The 17168-nt window shown below is 31.9% G+C and overlaps 2 protein-coding genes across 2 annotated transcripts; one reads left to right on the top strand and one right to left on the bottom strand.

Annotated features, from left to right (window-relative positions):
* Window positions 1-5407: 5407 nt before the first annotated feature.
* Window positions 5408-9508, bottom strand: LOC134688228 (uncharacterized). Its single transcript, XM_063548725.1, has 4 exons — window positions 9418-9508; window positions 8597-8647; window positions 6654-6962; window positions 5408-5612 (listed from the first exon to the last, which is right to left on the bottom strand). The coding sequence occupies exons 2-4, from the start codon at window positions 8636-8638 to the stop codon at window positions 5490-5492; spliced, it is 474 nt and encodes a 157-aa protein (XP_063404795.1). The 5' UTR covers window positions 8639-8647; window positions 9418-9508; the 3' UTR covers window positions 5408-5489.
* On the top strand, window positions 9497-15946 carry LOC134688222 (uncharacterized). Its single transcript, XM_063548711.1, has 2 exons — window positions 9497-9797; window positions 15526-15946. The coding sequence occupies exons 1-2, from the start codon at window positions 9581-9583 to the stop codon at window positions 15873-15875; spliced, it is 567 nt and encodes a 188-aa protein (XP_063404781.1). The 5' UTR covers window positions 9497-9580; the 3' UTR covers window positions 15876-15946.
* The last annotated feature ends 1222 nt before the right edge of the window (window positions 15947-17168 follow it).

The following is a 17168-nucleotide window of genomic DNA, read 5'->3' as shown; positions in this document are numbered from 1 at the left end:
AGTTTCTAAAGAAAAATATAAGAAGCCAGCATTTTCCAATATCACTTTATTCTAAATAAGATGATGTCCTTTAGCTAAAAGAAAGGCAAGGATACCAAAGGGACATTCAAACTCATAAGTCGAAAATAAACTGATACCACCATGGCTAAACATAAAAAAGACATTGAAAAGACAAACCATAGTACATAAAACAACATAGAAAACCAAAGAATGAGCAACAGGAACACAACCAAAAAACTCTGATTTTAGCAAAATAATTCAAGTTTGGTGACAATGGTGACTGTATCTTTCTCATGTATTTGAAAAAAAAGGATTCAATAGATTCATTTAGCCCTGCTTCATATCTAGACATATATCTAGAAGTTTGGCAATAAGGAGCAGTTGATAATTAAACTTTGATACAAAAACTAGAAAGCTATATTGCATCAAGAGTTCAAAGTTGTAAAACTGAAGTCATCCCTTTGTAGGTGATACAGGTGCCATCATGATTTGGTTGATTAAATATATATGTTTTAGATGACAAAGGATATGATCACTTATGATAACCTTATGTCCTCTTTTTTGTACGCCGGTCGTATTTTAGACGGGACGCATTATGGTATACCGTTGTCTGTCCGTCTGTCTGTCCGTAGGTCTGTCCGTCGTCCACACTTCGTACAATAACTCAAAAACACTTTCACCAATTTCCATGAAACTTAAGTGAATTGTTTATATCTATTGACGTAAGCTCCCTTTCGTTTTTTTTTAATTTCAGATTTTAAGTTTTGGATTTATGGGGTTTTATTCATAAAAAAGGGGGTCCGTCGTCCACACTTCAGACAATAACTCAAAAAACGCTTTCACCAATTTCCATGAAACTTAAGTGAATTGTTTATATCTTTGGCGTAAGCTCCCTTTCGTTTTTTTTTAATTTCAGATTTTAAGTTTTGGATTTATGGGGTTTTATTCATAAAAAAAGGGGGTCCGTCGTCAACACTTCGGACAATAACTCAAAAAGGCTTTCACCAATGTCCATGAAACTTTGGTGAATTGTTTATATCTATTGATGTAAGCTCCCTTTCCATTTTATAAATTTTAGATTTTATGTTTTCTTAAGTAAAGAATTTTTATACTTAAAAAAGGGGGATTTTATGCAACTTTGGTGAAACTTAAGTGAATATATTAATGTTACATCACTTTTGATTTGTATAAATATTAGATTTTACATCAACTATACCAATTTCGTCAGATTTTACATTTTATGCTGTCTTATTAAAAATAAAATTCGAAAACAACCGGACATTTAACGGTGAAAACAGATCCTTTGTATGATGGCTCACAGGCTCACACTATTTCTAGTTGATCATATAAATTCATTTAAAGCATAAAAGACAAGTTAAAAGAGCAACAGGCGTATCATGTGCTAAAGCGCAGCCCTTTATTTCGATTGTTACACTACCAATAGCAATACCAAATGAAACTGTAACAATACTAAAATAGACTTTGTAACATTACCAAATGAGACTTTTTCACAGATATTTACTTATCATGAATAACACAATAGGTGCCATAAGGGACGCAAGAACTGTTTAACCTTCTCTAGGGTCTTAAAAGCTTTCTAGTATTTCATCCCTGGTAATGATTCAAAAGGTTTTTGTGTTGCAATTACTTTAGGTTTTAGTAGTGTTGTCAATGGCTAACAGTCTGAAGGACCGAATACCAAAAAGGCTAACCAGTTAACCAGACTTTTTTAAATTTTTAATAGATTTGATATAAATGTGTATTGAAATCATTAAATAGTTATGTTATATTTAAAAATTATCGTCCTGGTAATTAATCTGTCAGATCAATTGTCCAGTTTATTCCATATTGGTAAAATATTAGTAGGTTTTTCTATATGAATTGGATTTTGAATAAATAAGCATATTCACCTGCGGAAAAAGGATATTCACCGGGCAAAACGTTGCGTGCTTTTACGTGTATAATTTTGGTAAAAAACGTTTGATGTACAATTGGTTTTGGTAAATATTTTCCATTACATTAATTTCTCTCGTAATATGGAATAAAACATTTACTGTCTTTTGTTTCGGTAAATATGTGGTTTTATTGACTTTTGAAAAACTGATAATCACTTCGGCCGTTGGCCTCAGTGAATATCAGTTTTTCAAAAGTCAATAAAACCACACATTTACCTCACCAAAAGACAGTAATTGTATAATATTACTTGATATTGTTAATTTGAAAAACATAGAATTAATTAGAACATGTCTATTAGTCCAGGAAGGTATTAGTATACAGTAACTTTAAATCAATAATTCGATAGAATTTTACGATATACTTCAGTATTTCATTTTTGATCTTGACCCACATCTGAATGTGCAAGGTTTTATAAAAAAGAAGATGTGGTATGATTGCCAATGAAACAACTAACCACAAGAGACCAAAATGACACAGACATTAACAACTATAGGTCACCGAACAGCCTTCAACAATGAGCATTTTGTCATACTTTAAAAGAAAGGCTAACTAAAAAATTGTGAATGTACTCAATGTATACTTGATAGTATGAATAACATGCTAAAATAATTCAAATAGAAACACTCCACATTTTTTCGGAGACAATAGGTGAAAATAAAAGAAGAACTGGTTTCAGACATATTCAATTCTATGAGATGAAGAATTTTTTTTTAATTTTTCAATCTGAAGTTAGTACAAACCTCATAGTTGATACGATGTATATGAATATTAAAAGTAAAACTTTGCCAGGAATCCTCACAGACAAGCCTTATAATGCCAAAGGAAAAACTTCAATTCATCGTACGTACTATAAAAATGTAAATTTATGACTTGGATGGAGAGTTGTCACATTGACACTCATACCACATCTTCTTATATTTATGTGTAGGGTACTATAGATAAGTCCTTCAAACATCAACTTAATCTACCGGTTAACTGGTTAATTGGTCAAACGATTATCCGAGTAACCGGTTAGGCAAAAGTGTGCTATTTGACAACACTAGTTTTTAGTAATGTTTTTTGTGTAATTTTTTTTATTCAATGCTCATGACATCAGTCTCGGACCTCATTTGAACTGAATTTTAATGTGCGTATTATTATGCGTTTAGTTTTCTACATTGGCTAGAGGTATAGGGGGAGGGTTGAGATCTCATAAACATGTTTAACCCCGACGCAATTTTGCGCCTGTCCCAAGTCAGGAGTCTCTGGCCTTTGTTAGTCTTGTATTATTTTAATTTTAGTTTCTTCTGTACAATTTAGAAATTAGTATGGTGTTCATTATCACTGAACTAGTATATATTTGTTTAGGGGCCAGCTGAAGCTGAAGGACGCCTCCGGGTGCTGAAATTTCTCGCTACATTGAAGACCTGTTTGTGACCTTCTGCTGTTGTTTTTTCTATTGTGGGGATATGTTGTCTCTTTGACACATTCCCCATTTCCATATTGTCTATTCTGGTTATTTTTGCTTGTCCTTAGTCCTGATAACCCTTGTTTTCATATCTAATTTTCACATTCTTTCAAGTCTAAAAGTAAAAGTATTTTAATGTACTAATGGTATTTGTATTGTTGAATGTCTTATTAGAAAATATACATTTATCAATCCTCTTTTGATGGATGTCTTATCATTGAATATGAATGTATTTAAACAAAAGTAACAAGTGTGTTACAAGTGTACAGCTGACCCTTCCTGAACACCAGAGTTTTCCATGTTTTTGTCGAGCTTGCAACTTTTGTTGCAGAAAGCTCGACATAGGGATAGTAATCCGATGGCAGTGTTAACTGATTTCTTAAAAGTTTTATATTTAAGCAGTTGGAAGACCTGAATGCTTCATACTTTGTATATAGTTGCCTCGTGTTACGAAGTTTCCGTCTTTCACATGTTCCTTGTCCATGACCTCATTTTCATGGTTCATTAGTCTTGTTTCTTAGAAACTATATATTCCTAGTAAGTGTACATGTATTTTTCATTATGGAAGTGCACCACTAATTCATGGTCATATTGCTTTCTATGTTAAATTCCTCCGTTTCAAGCAGGCACACCTCTTTTATTCTAAGTTCAAATAAAGTGGCAATCATTGCATTTTAAAGCAACACTTTATGGTGTCTTAAACTGAAAAAATCAACAAACCTTTAATGGCATATAAGAAAGAACTAGTTCCTGGAACTTCAGATGTACCAAAACAGGTACTTCAGATCTGACAAACAGACAAAATGTACCCTCTTTTTAAAATTTGGTGCAGTTTTTTTAATATTCAAAATTATTAGTCCAAAAGTGTTCTACAATGATCACCAGTCCTTCAGCTTTCATTTGATACCAAAAATACCTAAATATTCTACATATTTTGAAAATTACTCATGCTTAGGAACTATTTTGTGTTAAATATGTACTACTTTCTGGTAGGTGCTTTCTGGCTGGGCCTAAATTAGTGGTGTTTCACCTTATGTTTATATGACCTTGGCCTCATTTTCTATGATCATATGAAAGTTGTATTAAAAATGACTTTATATTTAGGACTATCAATATTATATCAACGGTTTTAAGTAAAGAAGGCGACATATTTTAGTGTGTGCAGTTTTGTCTAATGGTGTTTGTGATGCTCAATCCTTATTTTTCTGTGTGATGTTTATATTTCTATCTTATGGTGATTTTCTTTTTTGTGATGGTGTTGCCTGCTGAAAAAAATTCTTACTTAGTATCTTCTCACTTTTTCACAAGGAACAGCAAGATTAAGTCTCAAGACTACACTAAAAAATATTTTAGTTTGCCTAAATCCTACCCAAAGATGGATAAAGTGGGTGAGTAGGTTTTTTCTGGAAAGAAAAATTGAAGATTCAGATGTTTCTAGTCTTCATGTCTATCTAAATAAATAAAAAAAACTTTTTCACATCAGGACAATAATTATTTTGAGTAGGCAGCTATATTCTGGGTAGGTAGGGTTAAAGCTAACAAACATATTCTTTTTTATTGCCTCTCCCAACTTACTTTTGTAGGGATAATAAAAATCTCGAGACTGTAATATTGTTCTTTCGGAATGTGTGAATTTGTCTGTTAAAAGTAAGGTCAGTAATAGGTCTTTATAGCAAAATTACAAAACCTAACATGTTTTGTATTTCTTGTACTGGTATAGATTATCATGTAGTCTGTGTTTTCTATTATAGTTTTAAGTAACAGGAAGTCCTAACACTTTTAAAAGATGTCATTTTAATATACCCATTAGTAACTTTTATGTCCTTGCTGTATTTTTTAGTTTCTCAAATTGACTTTCAAGGTTTTTAATTTATCTGTTGATTTTCTTTTGGAATTGAACATGTTTTTTTTCTTGCATCCATAATCACTAATAATCGATCTTTTTCAACCTATGACAATACATGAAGGAAAAATCTGTACGATCATTAATTCAAGATACAAAAATGAATTTTCCAATTATTTTTAATACAATCACTTAATTCAAACAAATATACACTACGAATAAAATAACAAATAAAGAAGTCTTTTAAACCAGATGCATTGTTTGTCCTCTATTGAAAGGTCTAACACATGTAAATTGTGGTGGTGGGTCAATATAAGCTCTTCCTTGTCTGTGTCTTTCTCTATCCATCTCCCATCGCCTTTCCATCTGCAAAAATGCAACAACAAAAAATTATTAGAATGTGTTTTTAGGAACACAAAAGACCTACAGACACTACCCAGTTGAGTTTAGCAAACCAAGCCATGAAATAAATTAGTTGACTGATACTTTTATCCTCCCTTCATTTCTAGAAATAATATTTTCTACCAGCCATCCAGTCATCTAACTCTCCAGTATGTTCAATGTGTTGTTTTGACCAGCTTAAATAAGTATGAATCTCCATTTATGATTGGACATATGTCAATGCATTTTAATCACAGTACAATATAATTTTGAAAATAAGAAAATGTGGAATGATTGCCAATAATACAACTATCCAACAGAGACAAGGTTATGTATAAGTTTTTTTAATAACATGTAATTTTTTAAGCTTGTAAGGCTTTTCATGTAATATAGTATTAAAGGGAGATAATCATCTAACTAACAATGATAGGGGATTGCAATAATGTATACTTATGAAAATAATTATTTTTCAACAAAACATTTCCCTAAATGTTCAGCATATATGTTTTATATATATTAAACCATGTGAAGAAAACTACAACTATAATTCTAACTGTTAGTTTAAATCATACTACTTTCTTGTTCTTTGTTTTGTATACCGGTAGTCTATGTCAGATTAATAAGATATAAGAAAATGTGGTGTGAGTGCCAATGAGACAACTCTCCATCCAAATAACAATTGATAAAAGTTAACCATTATAGGTCAACGTACGGCCTTAAATCGATCACTTTATGGTTAAAGGCATGAAAATTTGCACAGTGTACTAGTGGACATATTAGTGGGATTTTTAGGCATGAAGTAAGATTTTTATTATGAGGTTACGGGTATTGACATTGTAAATATATTTTCAAATTTCCAGATTTGTCAAATGTCCCTTTCTTTTGACTCTGACCAATCTGCAGTTGACAAGTCATTTCCCCTGTACATGTACACCCTTCCCATCTAGAATCTGAAAACATGTCTGTTAATTTTGACCATAAAACACAAATTCTAATTCAGGATTTTTCAAAAACCCTATGACTTACTGATTTAAAACCACTGATACATTCTTTAAAATCTTCATATTCAGCTAGACATTCTCTGCCTGTCTGTACATTTCTCAGGCCAACTTGACTTGCACATCTGTAGTAATCCATCTCATGGTCTGCACACTTACTATCTCGTTGACAATGGTACCACTGTGAAGTTACAGGTGTTAAAGGTGTGTAAATCAGGGGTAAACCAAATCCAGCACCAAGTCCAGGATAATGTTGATCCCAAACCCTCAGTAATCTATTTATACCTCTCCTGTAATACGGCACTGGTGGTTTTTCACGTTTTTGATCCCTAAAGGGCTGAAATAATAAAAAGTATTTACAAGCACTAACAACTAAATTTAGTCAGGAGTTTTCACTTAAAATGATATAAAGCTTACATGTATCTGTTCTAACATTTGAATTGTACTAGTTAGACAAAAATCAACCACAGATATAATACAAAGCTGTTTCATTTTGAAACACAATATATCTCATACAATTACTAGTTTCTCAGTATGTTGGTTGTCTTACAGATTTACATTTATATGTATTTGTCTATGTCAGTTTCAAAAGCTCTAAAAACTTGTGATGCTTAGAGTGTGCACCAAATAAAATACCCCAATAACTAGATTGCAACGCTGTAACAAAAAGTTTCTAAGTATGTCCAGATGCTGTGTATTGAATGAAGAACAAATCATATATAGTGTAAAATCTAGAAATTACATATAGTGTTTACAATCTAGAAATTACATATAGTGTGAACAAATAAGAATTTTACAACACAAACTTGGGTAAAATTAAAAAACAAGACGCCCTCAAGAGCCTGAATTGCTCACCTGTAATTTTTGCTTAAACCTTTCATCAATGATATTTTGTGCTTTTCAACATATATATCATTAAGAATGCCATTTAAATGTTCTATATATCTGTCTTTTTTTCTTCAAAAGCAAAAAATGCATTTTACCATTATAGCCATAGTTGGGCTATGTTCATGAACATGATCATGATAATGTAAAAGGAAACAAAATACAAAATTTTGCTAGATACATGTACTCTGAAACTCATTTAGTCCTTGAGTTTGGCTGATATTGATTCAGTAGTTTTTAAAGTAAGCTAACTAAATGAGCAATCAACAAATTGTAAAAATTTGTCTTTGAAGGACAATATAACTCATTTAGGGGTTAAATGACAATTTTGGTCATATAAAAAGTCATTAGTGGATCTTACCTTGCTGAACAATTTTTCTGTTAACAATTTATCTTTATCTATGATCATGATGATAACATTCAAGATGATAACCTAAAACCTCAAAATTTCCTTAAAATTACCAATTTAGTAGCAGCAACCCAACAATTGGTTGTTAGATCTATCTGAAAATGAGCTGATAAAACTTTCCCTCCCTAACGAACATTTTATTTTTACCCACACAGATTTGCTCTTAATGCTTTAGATTTTGGGATATTTATTATTATAAGCCAAAAACTACATTTTACCCCCGTGTTCTAATTTGAGCCATGGTGATCATGTTTTTTTATATTAAACAGAAAATAAAACAAAAACTTATTCTAGATACCCTAAGAATCATTCAGCTGAAGTTTGGTTAAAATTGGTACAACAGTTTCAGATTAGAATATTTTTGAAATAGTAAACACTGAACAGAGGAGGATGACAACAGACAATGGCAAAAGCTCACATTTCTGTTGAAAAGGTGATTTAAGAAGTATGAATCAAAATATAACACATTACTTCATGTATATGGCACAGTGTACATCACATATTAATATATTAGTAGGACCCAGAGATGTGATGAGGATGTTGATGTGTGATGGTGATCAAGACACACACACTTTAGAATCAAACCATAGCAGATCAGTGTGACCATCAAAGTTTCAGAATAATCATCACAAGTCCTACATATATGAAGGTATACTGGAAACTAGAAATAAACAAACCTCAGTAAGTCCCAAATAAATTCCTCGTGTTGCATCTGGCATTGTGAACCCCTGAAATAATACAAATTTTTAAATAAAACTTTTAAGTATCAGGAAATCTAATTATTTGTGTGGATCAATGCTCTATATCAAGATTTCAGAAACTGACTAGCTATCATTCCTTTGTTTCTTAGTGTTAGTATAGATTAGATAGTAAAATTAGTTTGTTCTCTGAGTCGTTTAAATCACTTAAAACTAGTTGAGACATGAACAGTAGTGATAAATATGTAGTATATATAGAAAATTGACTATTTTAATCAACAAAAAATCCAAAATAAATATCTATCATACACCCAAGCACCCGGTACCACGATTTCCCGAGGATTACAAGAACAAATTAATTTTCCTTTTTTACACAGATCGTAGTATGATCGGGGCCTAGTGGGACTGCAGTATAATTGCTTTTCAAGATCGTCATAATTATTTGGACTAACTTATCTTATTGCTTACAAGAATATATAATTTACAACCTCCTGTGACAGGTGAAGGCTCAGCCTCTAGCCAGTCTAAGGACAACTTATGGTATGCGCTCATTGTAGAAGGTTCTAGGGACAACTTATGGGCTTTGCTCATTGTTGAAGTTCGTACGGTGACCTACAGTTGTTAATTTCTGTGTCATTTGTGGACTTTTGACAGTTTTGTGGAGAGAACTTTCTCTCATTCCACATCTTCTTTTTTATATTTGAACTTAAAAGGAAGTAAAAATTAAATAATAAGTAAAGAACAAATCATAATTAAATCTAGCAGACAGATTCTTCTGTTTTTAAAAATAAAATCTTGACCTTTTGTGATTTTCAAAGATTCTTCAATCCAAAAACAAATGACCTTGTCCTGTCGACAGGAAGCTAGTGAAAACTTCTAATCATACAACGTACCGGTCTTTTAAAATGTACGGAAATTAAAAACTGTTTGTTGTTCTCTTCACTTTCTAGTTTAAAAGACATTATGGCAGCTAAAGAAAAACTTCTTAGTATTGAATACCCAGGATGTGATCAAATATCTGAAAATTCGGAATCATACTTAAGTAATTTAATGGACGATGTGGAAAGGAGGGTTGAAAAATTGAGAGAACAGGCTATTGCAATGGAGCAAGAAAGAGAAACAATTCTAGCAACTCTCCAAAAAATACAGGACAATGATCTCAACCTAGAAATTTCAACTGGTAAACAACATATCTTGGAACCTATATAAGAGTGTGTGTGGGTGACATTAAAGTTCATCATAACAAACGGACAAATATGGGTGTATTTATACAAGCCAAAAACTACTCTTGAGTACAGATCTAGACAGTCAGGGGTACTACTAGACCGAATAATCTGTTGTGTCTAAGCTTTTCTTTTGGTTGGTGCTTTTGTTAAACAATCTGTCGTCACAAAAGCACCAACAACAAAAATGCTTTTAGACGACAGATTATTCGGTCTAGGGTACTACTTATTCAAGTAAAAAAAATATTTAAGAATAGAATGCTTCTTTTTGTAAATTCATTGGGGTGTAAAAGCGTTGACCGAAGTACATTTTGTATGAAGCGCAGAAGCGCTTCATTCTAAAAATGTGTGCACGGTCAACGCTTTTACAACCCTATGAGGTATCTGGATGATTCGTTCCAACTCCGATTCGTCCCAACAAATTCTTCCCAAGTTGCTTGAACAATTCTTTCCAACTTTTTCCAAAACTTGTCAGTTCGTTCCAACTTATTCAAGAACAGTATTAACAATAATAACCATTTGCATAGGGTATGATATATTGGTAATAATTAATTATTAAGTATTTCATGACAATTTAATATTTTAAAAATGAACAAAGTACTACCTAGTGTTATTTTCAAAGAATTCGTTATCATTATAATTGATTATTGTATTCCAATGATGTGCGCATAATAGTTGTTTATGCAGTCATCAAAAGAATTATATCGCACTTAGCTTGGGTCATAGCTTGGGTCCCAAATGCTTGTTAATAATAAGTAAAGCCATACCACATTCACTATGTTTTTCTTACGTGCATCGTGACTACTCAATTCTGTATTTACTTTAAACAATACAGTTTATCAGTATAATATGCATAAATATACAGTTTACAAGTTGTATATAGCGTTAACATACACATAAATAACAAACGTCAGAAATATCAGTTACATATTATACATATGTTATACAGTTTGTGAGTACCGATTGTGTATGTTTTACAATATAAAATTTTACTCAGTTTCCTGTACGAAACCGAAAAAAGTAACTTCAAAGAAATATAAAAAACAAAAGAAACAAAATTGTGGGCTTGGAGGTGTGGAAAATAGAATACATATTTTTGATAGGTCAACTTCTTCCAAACCAATAAAAAAAAACCATATATATGAAACATAGATGCTATAAAAGATTCCTAATTCCAGATATTGTTTTTACATTCCATCATGGAATCTTCGTGTGTTGTTTGTTTTTGGCCAACCCATTCGTACTAACAACGACGTGGAAGGCTGGCACAACAGACTAAACCGCAAGGCCAAGGGTGCCAGCCTTCACTTGTATGTGATGCTGAAAGTATTAAGTGATGAAGCCAGGTAACTACCCATGCAGATCCAGTTAGTGTCGGAGCACAAACTGACGCGCTACCAAAGAGCAGCCACAAAGAGGTCCCAGTCCAAGCTGATGGAGCTGTGGGACAGCTACAGAAGCCAGCAACTAACAGTAAGCCAGCTGATGTCATCCGTTGCTCTTATCGTTGTGCCATCCATTGACTAGTAGAACTTTCTGAAAAACTGCAAGACTTTTGAACAATTATCAATGAATTGTTGTTATATTTTGTTATTAATATATATGTGTCAATGACATGATATCAAATAAACTTGTAAACCTTAAACTTATTTTTTTTTATTGCAAAAGATTCAGATTATCCCGAAATATGATATAAGCTGACAAGAAAAGGGAAAAAACAAAGACAACCCAAAAAAACTATGTCTAAATAAACAAATATTGTACATATAAATCTGCGTTTTTCAACATAAATATTTGTTAAAATCGAACCATAAAAGCTTTCAAAGATATTGCTGAAAAAGGATCTTTTAATATGAAAATATAAAATATGATACATAAAAATTGACAAGAAATTGATGATTTTTGCCGTGAACTATAGGTTGATTTACACAAAAACAGTGATATACGGACATAAACAGTGAAAGAAAGTTGGAACAAATTGTTTAGACTGATTGAAAAACGATCTATTATATGAAATATACATAAAAAAAATGACAAGGAATTGACAATTTTTGCCATGAACAGTGGGTTGATTTACGAACACAAACATTATAATAAAGTTGGAACAAATTGTTAACTCTGATTAATAATGAACTAAATCAGTTGGAACAAATTGTTAAGTCTGCATGATTAATAATAAAATAAATCAGTTGGTACGAATTGACAATTGACTTGGTACGAATTGTCCAAATCTGGAACGAACTGGTTTGGAACGAATTGACTAGCATTCCCCTATGAAGTTACAAAAAGAAGCATTCAATACTTATAATTACATTTTTTAAAGTTATGATCATGAAAACACAAATTTTATAACTTTTTTATTGTGATATAGAGATTATGGAGATTATTCAAACATTATTTATTTACTTATAAATGTATATGTATTTTTTTGTTTACTTCTTCAAGCAAATAAAATTAACTTGTACAAGTAATACCCCTGACTGATTGACTTACCTGGAAAAGTTTTAATGCCTGGCATCCACTAGATATATAAAGGTTAAATGCATTTTGTGCTGCAGAAAGATGAAATCTCTTTTGCATTTTGATGAGCATTTTTTTTCCTTTATGCATAAGGTGGGAAAATTAACTAAGTTGTGGTGCAACTTTGAGATGCTCCCTCAGGTAAAAACTGACAACAAAGATGCAAGTTAAAATCCGTCTGATGGTGCAGAACAGTACCCCTACTAGAAACCATCTAGTGAGGTACTGTCCATCAAAGGTTGTGGGAGGCTGTTCCTTATCCGTATGCTGTCTGGGAAAAAAGGAATGCCTGTATAATGAAGTTCTGGCATAGGGTACGAGAAATTGTGTTGTTTGTTGCTACAGATGATGTAGTGTGTAGCTCTAGCGTTGGTATTGCTATGAGGCCATTTACTATCCTGTACATCATTGCTGCTTTGCAGTTTGCCCTCCTCTCAGCTAGTGGTTGCCACTGTAGAGTTTTTAGCATTGATGTTACACTGCTGGTTTTTTGGTAGTTTAAATGTTCAATACACAACAGGCTGATCTTCTTTGCACACTTTCTAATTTCTGTATGTTAAGGTTGGCGAATGGTCACAGACTGAGCATACTTTAGCAATGGTCTTACTTGCGTTTTGTAGCATACAGCTTTTGTTTGTTGGGGACAGTGCTGAAGATTTCTTTGGATGAAGGCCCTGGTTGATATAGCCTTTTTAGCTATACTCTCTATGTGGGTGTTCCAATTAATAGTTTTGTGGATTGTGATGCCTATATATTTTGCTGAGTCAACCAGTTCTAAATTGTCCCCATGAATGTATTGTTTTGATTGTCCTTAATTGACATGGAAAATAGGTTTCTTCACAACTATAGGTGAGTTAAAGAGTTTATCTCAGTGGACAGTTTCAAAGTAATTCAGGTGTATGTTTATTTTTACACCTTCTGCATATAGGAAAAAAAATGCCCATCAAACCAAGAAAGATTTGATCTTTCTTAAACACAAAATGCATTTAACATTTATATATTTAGTGGATGCTAGACCTTAAAACTTTCCAAACAGCACAGGTAAGTCTGCACACAGAGTAGTTTTTGAGGTGAAAATACAACCATAACCTTAAAAACAGTCCTTTGGATCATATTTACCATTAATTGTACAGAAGCCCTATAAAAAATGATAAATATGGCACTGCCGCTGGGTACAGTTACCCATCCCATCATGCCCATAGTCCAAATAATTCTGGGACGCACTCCTACCTTTTCTACGTAGGAATGCGTCCCAGAAAAAATTTAAAATAGCCTTGCCAGAAGTCATAATTATTTTGACTACAATGTAAGTTACACGCAAAAAGTTCATGAAGTAACAATAAGCAATGATTTTTTTCACTATTAAGACAATTGCCACAAACTGTATATGGATATCTAGAGGAGGACCCAATTTCATACGGAAATGGACAGTAACCATAAAATAACTTTCAATGTTAGCCACAGATTTTAACATCTTTCAAATTCTTTGCAAATTGTCTGTATACAATGCATTTGGACACTCTTCTCTTCATTACCCTGTATAATTCGGTTCACATATTTGACAAAAAAAATGTATATCATTATGAACACAAAATTATTGAATGAACATAGCAATGATAATTTAAACATTTATACATACATAAGTACATATGTACATGTATATAGATAAGAATGTAGCTTTTTAGTTCGATGGCTTTTCCTGCAAATCCTAGTATGCAGCCTTATAACAGCATTTACTTAAAATGCTGTCAACAGATATTTGTCCTTCCTTTTCGTAGCAAAAGTTCCCCAGAAAACGTTGAACATCATTTTATTTCTTTGGAACAAATACTAAACATTAACATCTTTTAAACAATAGACAATATTAATTAGCACAAACTGTTAAACACTTTTACATTAAATGGTTGTGGCATACAAAATTAAGACAATAAACTGACATTGAATAGTTAAATTGATTACAATTATATAAAGGTGACAGTGGTATTCACAACGAAGAAAAAAAAGCCTATACTTATATTTATCTTAAGTACACTGCATGGAATAGACATATATATATATATGCTTTAATTTTGAAATTTATAAATCTTTTCTATATTTTTTTCTGAAGAAAGGATGCCATAAAGCGATGATCATGTCCCCTCTATGTAAACAGTATGTACCATAAAAAGTAACGTAAAGCAAATATTTATTTGATCTTGCCTAAACGGATGTAACTGCAGGAAACTTCCAAAATCTTGGTCAGTTTTCATTAGACATTGTTTGAGTAGCAATTTAATGTTAATTTCTATTAAAGATTAAAGGAGAAACTGATATATAGACATCTGTACACCATTTGATAGATCTTTAAGTGATTCCAAAATTGCTCTTATTAATGTTTTTAAAAGATCACTTGAGTTTTAATATCCAAAGAGTGTTGTTATTTACAATTGTAGATATTTTGGCATTTTACCCATAACTATGTAAAATAATTGGTAAATTTAAGATGTCAAGTGTCAGTCCACATGGGAAAATTCTATTTAAGACAAATTCTTTGTTTATCTAGTAAACATGGTAAAAGAAATTACTTGTACAACAACAATACCCTGAAACTAAAAGACATATATTTCTTTATGTATACAACAAGTCAATCAGGATAGAAGAAATATTTTAAATAAAATTACTACAGAATGGAATAACTGATCTTGCACGAGAAGTTTTAAAACATTTCTTAGAATCATCAATGTACACTATCCCGTAGTCTATAAATCAATTATCTTGAATATTTTGAAATGTAAATTATACTTGCATAAATCATTTTTAACATTTTAAACTTGAGCAACATTCAAAATGTACGTAAACTGATCCTGAATAGCTTTTCAATTGAAAAATTTACCTAGGAAGTCATTGTTAGGCCGAAAAATTTGGCTTCACTTAGAACATTTAAGAAATCTTTTTATTGATTTGAATAAAAGAAGTATACCAATCAAACAGCAACCTAATTACACTAAAAACTCAAAAGGTCAAAATATGGTCTTCCACAAGACTAAATGTCATTACTAGTACTTTTACAATATGCCAAAGCTATAAATTGCCAGAGATTGTTAAAAAAACATCTTGTGATATCAGAGTTGTATGGTTCAATACTTTGAATATATTTCTTTTATTCAAACTGATATTTTTTTTCAGATGAAAAAGAAGAAATAGAGGCAAATGCAGAAAGGCTTATCTGTAGATGTTTAACAATTGAAGTCAGTATAACAACTCCAAGAAATGACCTTCAGGAAAACGCTCTTCAAAAAATAAATGAAATTTTACAAAATTTAAAAGCACAGATGAAATCAGGAAAACCATCAGCCATTGAAACGGCAAAATCCTATTTAAATGCATGTGCTGAAGATGAAGGAACTGTTGTTGATTATAGATTTCAGGGAATTATTTTAGAATGTACTGCCGATGATCAAAAAATGGTTCGCAAAAAATTAAAAGAAATGATTACTGATAGTTGTAACTTTCCTGAGAAAAATGGTATTTTATAGTTATTGTTATTTTTAAACAACTCCATTGTTATAATTTTTTGATTGTTAAAAATAAAATTAAAAAAAACCTACTTATTCTTGCATTACATTATTGAATATTTTTAGTAATTGATGTTTCCAGTTAACGTACTGCTTTTGGTATGCAGTCCTTAGCAACATGAAAAAAGACCATCGAAAGGATTATTATTAATATTTACTGACCACAAAAGTTGTAGTTTTTTAAATGTTTACTTGTGCATTGCTTTTAACTTCAAAACAGTTTAATTAAAGTTGAATGGTGGGCTGTTTAGGTATCAGTGTGTGCTTCAGCATCTGGACTCATGTCAAGTAGAGATGTTAAACAAGATTAGGGCACCTGTTAAAATGTGTTAAACCTGCTGCATTTGTTTGCACTTGTCCGAAATGGGGAACCTGCTGTTCAGTGGTTGTCATTTGTTTATGTGGTTTATAAGTGTTTCTTGTTTTCTCATTTTTATACGACCACAAAAAAAAATTACCTTGTATAATGCTATCATGTCGTCTGGGTCTGCGTCTGTGTCCGAAGACACATTTAGTGTCCGGACAATAACGTTAGTTTAAGCAATTGGATCTCAAGATTTTTTTACCAGAAGGTTCAGTACTACTGAAGGAAGGTTGGAATTGATTTTTAGGGTTATCAGTTTAGGAATAAGGGGCCCAAATAAGCATCTTTGTAGTTTCTAGACAATAACTTGTGTTTAAGTTTATGAATCTCGCTGAAATTATACCGCATGTTTTTATACAATAAAGGGATGGTTAGGATCAACTTTTGTGGGGTTATTGCTCAAACCATTTAGAAATTTGGAGCAATAAACTTTGTCCTAAAAGTTCAAATATGATTCACAAGAGTGCACACACTGAAATGTCTCGCCTTCTTTACTAATCCTTGATACTATCTTGATAGACCTAAATATAAAGCATTATTACAACTGTCACATAAACTCAACATTAACCAAGAAAAGGAAACATTGATCAATCAATCATGAAAATGAGGTCAAGGTCAGATGAACCATGCCAGGCAAACATGTACAGCTAACAATTCTTCAATACAACAAATATAGTTGACTTATTGCTTATAAATAAATAAAAAAATTACAGACCAAAACACACAAACCCCGCCGCATTTTTGCGCCTGTCCCAAGTCAGGAGCCTCTGGCCTTTGTTAGTCTTGTATTATTTTAATTTTAGTTTCTTGTGTACAATTCGGAATTTAGTATGGCGTTCATTATCACTGAACTAGTATATATTTGTTTAGGGGCCAGCTGAAGGACGCCT

The sequence above is a fragment of the Mytilus trossulus genome, chromosome 1 (genome assembly GCF_036588685.1).
Source record: "Mytilus trossulus isolate FHL-02 chromosome 1, PNRI_Mtr1.1.1.hap1, whole genome shotgun sequence".
Taxonomy (NCBI): domain Eukaryota; kingdom Metazoa; phylum Mollusca; class Bivalvia; order Mytilida; family Mytilidae; genus Mytilus; species Mytilus trossulus.
The sequence above is the reverse complement of the archived record's forward strand: the minus strand, read 5'-3'. Positions and strand labels throughout refer to the sequence as shown.

Bases quoted from the DNA above. Each gene is read 5' to 3' on its own strand.
- LOC134688228 (XM_063548725.1), bottom strand. From the start codon at position 8,638: ATGCCAGATGCAACACGAGGAATTTATTTGGGACTTACTGAG. The intron at 6,963-8,596 runs GTTTGTTTATTT...TTATTATTTCAG, and splicing joins TTTATTTGGGACTTACTGAG to CCCTTTAGGGATCAAAAACG. The intron at 5,613-6,653 runs GTAAGTCATAGG...GCATTTTTGCAG, and splicing joins GTATCAGTGGTTTTAAATCA to ATGGAAAGGCGATGGGAGAT.
- LOC134688222 (XM_063548711.1), top strand. From the start codon at position 9,581: ATGGCAGCTAAAGAAAAACTTCTTAGTATTGAATACCCAGGATGTGAT. The intron at 9,798-15,525 runs GTAAACAACATA...ATTTTTTTTCAG, and splicing joins CAACCTAGAAATTTCAACTG to ATGAAAAAGAAGAAATAGAG.